The 6,000-nt window shown below is 31.4% G+C and overlaps 1 protein-coding gene across 2 annotated transcripts in view; it reads left to right on the forward strand.

The window, feature by feature from the left end:
* Window positions 1–5,336, forward strand: part of SPPL2A (signal peptide peptidase like 2A) — a 56,815-nt gene extending 51,479 nt beyond the window's left edge. For both annotated transcript variants that reach the window (XM_004471545.5, XM_004471544.5), the window contains one exon: window positions 1,802–5,336. In XM_004471545.5, the coding sequence (XP_004471602.1) occupies window positions 1,802–1,876 (75 nt within the window). In that variant the 3' untranslated portion in view covers window positions 1,877–5,336. The remainder of the gene's footprint in view (window positions 1–1,801) is intronic.
* Window positions 5,337–6,000: the final 664 nt, after the last annotated feature.

The raw sequence follows: 6,000 nt of genomic DNA on the forward strand, positions 1-6,000 counted from the left end.
TCCTGGGGAAGAAAGAAGGCTCTTCCCCCATCTAATTCTATTCTAGTTCTCCCTCCCCACAACTCTGACCTCTTTTACCCAGAGCTGCTAAATCACTAAAAGTGAAAGGGACTACAGTGTAAACTATAATCCATGCAGTGTAGCGGTGCTCCAAAGTGTATGCACCAAATGCCATGTATGTGCCACAATGGTGAAAGAGGTGTTGATGTAGGAGTGGGGGAGTGGGGGGTTATATGGGAACATCTTATATTTTTTTAATGTAACATTTTTTGTGATATATGTATCTTTAAAAAAAAAAAAGACAAAAATTTTGCTAAAAAAAAAGTGAAAAGGGCCTAAATAATAAATAAATATATATATTTATTCATTTATTTATTTATTTTTTCTTGGTACCAGGGCTGGGGATTTTGGGGATTGAACCTTGAACCTCATCTGTGGGAAGCAGGCACTCAACCCCTTGAACTACATCTGCTTCCCACCTAAATATATCTTATATGCTTCTCCTTTCCATTTTAATTGTGGCTAAAATTAACTGTGTAATAAGTTCATTCTGTGTTTCATGTAGTAAAGTGTCATCCGTTTTGCCTCCTGCCCCGTCATAGAAATGCTAGAAATACATAACTACTTTAATTTAGCAGGTGTCTTTGGCAAATAGAGGACCTCAAAACTGAATAGGGATTTGGCGTAACTATTTATACAGAGTATCAACAGATTTAATTTTTATAAGCTGAAAGCATCAGTTCATGTTGTACCTTTCTTATCTGACAAGAACAGAGACCCCATTTGGAATGATTCCTCCCTCTTCCTCCTCCTCCAAAAAAAACTAAAGCTTTTAGAATCAGTTTATGTAGGTAGGAACTTATATCTTGCTGGTCTCTCCTTTTTCTAGTTCTCTGTAAAAGAGGGAAAAAAGTACACCACAATACTGAACTTTAATCACTGGTCTAAAAATCTTTGACAGTTTTCACAAAAACATTAAGTACTTTTTTTCTAAGTAATTTTATTTAAAAAACAGTGTAAAAACACTAATAGCATTTGAGCAGTTTCTTCTTCTTCATTCCCAAATATGAAAAGATTTTTGTGGGAATGTGGGCAACGCTGAAGTGAGCATTTGTAGAAAAATTTTAACTGGTAATTCCTCCAAAAATTGTCTTATGCAGATGCATTCTTGATTTTATTTTCATATATCATTTAACCTTAAGTACCTTCAAGTTTATTTGTTTTTCATTTTTAGTAGAAATGTTTGGAAAGTTTCATGTATTAAATTATCTTCTTAAGGTCAATTCAAGGTATCAACCAGGTTACACTGTCTCAAAGAGTCATCAGGTGTTCTCACAGTGACTCATGGGGCCACATTTAGTTTTTCTACTTCAACAAGTGAACACTGTCCTAACTAGACATTTTTATGCCTGGGATAAGGGTCAGGAATATCTGTCTTCTTTTTGTGATGGAGTTTCCCAGTGACATCAAGGACAGTATTTGTATTAGGAAATGGAGAGAATGGGCAAGCTAGAGAAAGCCTGTATCAAATTGGCCCTGAGTCACATGATTAGGCTTCCTGAAAGGTTCATTGTCACCCTATCTTAAGAGCATGGATGTATTGAACCAGTACAGTGCTCCAGAAGGAATGCTTAATTCCATGGAGCATTCTGTGTCCAGTTTTTTTTTTGTTATTGATGTTTTTATAATATACTTTTCAATATTCTGTGTCCTTTTTAAAGACTGGGAATCCTTTTGAAAAATTAGTTAATTTGGGCATGTTGAAAATTTGTATTTCCTGACAACTTTTATTTATGTCTAGATGATGGATCATCTGGAAAATACAACAAACGAAGAAAATCCTGTGATGGCTGGTGAACATATTATCCAACAATAATGTTATGTGGACTGGGAATAATGTGTCACTCATTTTCTACAAATAGAGTTCAACTTTTTAAATCAGCTTTTGAAATGACAACCTGAAAAAATCTTCAATGACATGCTTGCAAATATATATTTTTATGAGCTGGTACTGACAATTACAGCATAAGTAATTAAAATGCATTTGCTTTCTAACTATGTGAAAGTTGTGCCTTCACACTAAAGCATATGGTCTGTGCAATTTTCAAGATATATTATATACAGTATATTTTTCTAAAAAAATGTCTTGACCCACCTCTATACTTTTCTGACTGAAGTTTATTTCTTTTAATTCTAATGATAGATAAAAGTATTTGTCAAAGTGAGTTTCCGAACAGATTTTACTGTTAAAGAATTATGCAAATTTCATCTGCACTATAGAAATAATTGTTAAGATTATACAAAAAGGCAGTTCAACAGTGTTATGAAAATTTAGACATCTATCACTGCAGAGGTTAAAAATACAATAATTTGGGAATAGAGTATAAATGCATATTTTTGTAGTGTAAGTTTAAAAACCCTGGGTTTTTTTTTTTAATTGAGAACATTAATTACTTTGGATTGCACATATTTTATATTAGAATGTTTTTCCAGGTATATAGAGAAACATAATATATAAAACTAGTCATTGAGGACAAAAAAACTGAAATCCATAGTTTTTAGTTTTGCTGTTTCCTTAAAAAGAAAACTTACATTTTTATACTCACATTTGATTTGACTATGGTATATCTGATCTTTCAAATTTGGTTCTGTTGATGCCAGAGTTTGGCCTTTTTTTTTTTTTTAGCTACTTTTCTTATCAAATTATATATTAGTCAATATATATGTCTCATTAAGTCTACATTCCTAACAATTTCTCCACATACCCCTCAACCCCCACACACACACACACTTCTTTATTTTTTTTTTATTCTCCTTTTCTCATAGGTAACCACTATTAAGCTTTTAATATCTTGGTTTACTAATATGTAAAGTATGGTTCAAAGAAAAGAATTGGAAACAAAAGTTAGAAGACTAAATGTTGGTCTCAGTTTAATTATAATACATTAATTTGCCTCAGGTCAAGACACTTTATCATAGCTTTCTCATTTGTAAAATGAGTACGCTGGACTTAGTTGATCCCACTGGTATCCTCCAGCTTGAAACACCTTTTTCTCCTACTTTGCTAAATTAAAGCTGAACCTTTTCCTGAGAATCAAAAGTCAATTATCTTTCCATTTTATTTTTTCTAAAATTCCCAAATGATAAGTGATAGTACAGGCAGGCAGCAGGATTTTCCATTTCTCTGTAAACACTGTACAAAATATATGAACAAATCTATGATCTTTCATTGTAAGGTCAATTTGTCTTACTAAAAGATAAAATTAATGTCTTTTAAAATGGATCAGTCCTTCAAAGTTTGAACTAAATTTAATTTCAGGGAGTTTGATGCTTTTGTTTGTTAATTTCTGCTGTTTAAGTAAATCGCAAATAGAGAAACTTCCTTGATAGCTCCTCTTTCTAATTAATACACTTATGGATCCATATGGTTTTTTGGTAAATGACTTATATCTGACAGGGAAGGGTTAATCTTAATTTTATTTTTATAATATCAGACTTGAATTTTTTCCAAAGAATCTATATTTGGCAGGCTCCAAGAGAACAGATTAAATGCCACTAAAGCGCCAGCTATTTTTGTTTATAATGCCAATAAAATGTTTGTCAAAATGCAGCTTTTTAAGAAAAATTATCTGTAGTCTCATCCTAACTTTATAATATTCAAAATCCTAAACCACATTTTTGAAGAATGTTAAAAATACTGAGATATTCTTGTACTACATTGAAATTAGACAATTTCTCAAAATAATTTGGTTTCATATAACTAGAATGGTAGTTTTTACTATTTTAATTTCTAAGCCTAGATTTTGCTGTACTTCTTAGTTCTCTATGAACATTTTTATTCCTTATCAAAGAGAAATCATTAAATATCGCTAAATCACAAATTATAATATAGACTTTTTTTATTTCAGTTTAATTCAGTAGAGATCAGTATGTGAGATTTTGAGGGGAAAGACTTGATATTCTAAAACATTACATTTTTATCTAGCGTGTATAAAAAATTTCTTTTAATGAGCAATTCCTTATTAGGAGAGTCTGAGATTTATTTCTCTTTAGAAGGAAGAGAATTTTAACTCATCTGCTGTTGGTATTAATTAGATGTCCATAGAGATGTTGGTGAAATGGTATATTTATAAGAAATATAAATGAGCTTTCCAGTTTTCCTTTGCTTGTCCAAGTTCTGCCTTAGGTATTAGCAAAAATAATTTTGATGATTTTAAAATATATGAACTAATTTCTTTAGGCTTGTCTGTAAAATTCTAACCTGATCTCAGCCAATGAGATTTCAGAAACACGTGAGTTGCATTTCAGTCTAGTAGAATGTACTGCTGGTTTGAAAGGCTTTATATTTTCCCATTCACATGAAAATCAGGTTGAATTTATTCAAGATGATACCAAATAACCAATTATACAATTTTTTTTTTAACTAGGTTCCTGTTTACCTCAAAGGATAATTCCTCTCTCAGAGGAAGATGGGTGAGACTAATGGAAATAAAATAAAATTACCGAATATAGATCACATATGCTTCCTGGAAGAAAGATAAATTCAGGAAATCTGAATCAAAATACTCAACCTTGGGAATTTGATCCTCTACTTCAGTACTCATATTCTAGATTACTGAACTTCCAGAGTAAAAAAAAATTAACTGAATAATATACAGGGCATAATAGTAGAGACTGTAATGTAAATTTCTTTGTTTAATATTTCCATACCTTAGGACAGTCTTTGTATCTATGAAAATGTTCATTGAGGGAAGAATTATTTTTGAAACTATATTTTTTGCATTTCCCCCATATTGGCAATTAACATTATAACAAAAAAATGTAGGAAATTTAATAATGTCATCATGTGGTTCTTTAATTAGGCATAAAAAATATTATAAATAACTTTTCTACTCCTTTGGAATGTAGTTTTTAAAATTTTTTAAATTTTTATTTTTACTGTCTAAAGTTTATTTGATTACCCCACAGCATTTCCCTATAGGACAAATCAATGTAAATTAAGTAGTTTTTTTGCATATTTTATACCTTCTGTTGTATTTGGTTTAAATGTAAACTTCTTTAAAAAATACATACTGAATTTTTAATTTTTAGATGATTTGTTTTGAGTGTGGAATTTTTTTTTAACACTTTGACATGTAATTTAGTGTAAATTAATACTTTTATAACACTACTAGGCTTTATTTTGTTATGAAACATGTTTTAGAATTAAATTTTTGAAGTGTTAATTTAGCAGTGCTTTAAACTGTCTCCATTATGTGCCAATACTGACAAGAAAAATAATTTTTTAATGTATTGAATTCACTTTGGTATTAAATAAATTCTATTTTAAAATAAAATTTGAATTCTTTTCAGTTTGGTGAAAAATGTCACTGAAAATGAACTAAAAGTGTACTACAGCATGTTCACTAAGGCAAAAATGGTAATGATCACTTCAGAAATTGTGTAGTTATTTAAGTCTGACAAATTATCCTTAAAACCTAGAAAAAAATGTTATTTACAGGAAATTTATATTGACACAATAGTGCTTAATATTTGTTAAATTCATGTATGTAATGGGTTCCTTCCTCCCTTCCTCCTCCCTCTCTCCCTCCCTCCCTCCTTCCCTCCATCTGTGGCAAACATTTCTGGCATTTGTAACTTTGCTGATGCTTTCCCACAGATTACCAAGATCTCAGCTGCCAATGTACTGTCTTTTTAACTCAGATGAGTTTGGCCTAGATATGTGTCTGTAGTGTATTTGTTTTGGCCATATTGAGGATGTCCTGGTCTTCCCTTATGCCCTGCTGCACAGATTGGCAGAGGAACCTTGTTTCACCCCACAAATGTGTTCCTGAGAATTTGGGACGTGGGCCTTGGTAAGCTTAGAAGCAAAAAAAGTATAAGGCAGTCCAGACCCTTCACTGCTTTCCTGCTGGACAATACTTCGCTCACACAACAGCCTTAGCTTTCTCAGAAACAGAAAAGAAATGATTGCAGGAAAGTAAAGTCAGTATGGTTACT

The sequence above is a fragment of the Dasypus novemcinctus genome, chromosome 3 (assembly GCF_030445035.2).
Source record: "Dasypus novemcinctus isolate mDasNov1 chromosome 3, mDasNov1.1.hap2, whole genome shotgun sequence".
Lineage (NCBI taxonomy): Eukaryota > Metazoa > Chordata > Mammalia > Cingulata > Dasypodidae > Dasypus > Dasypus novemcinctus.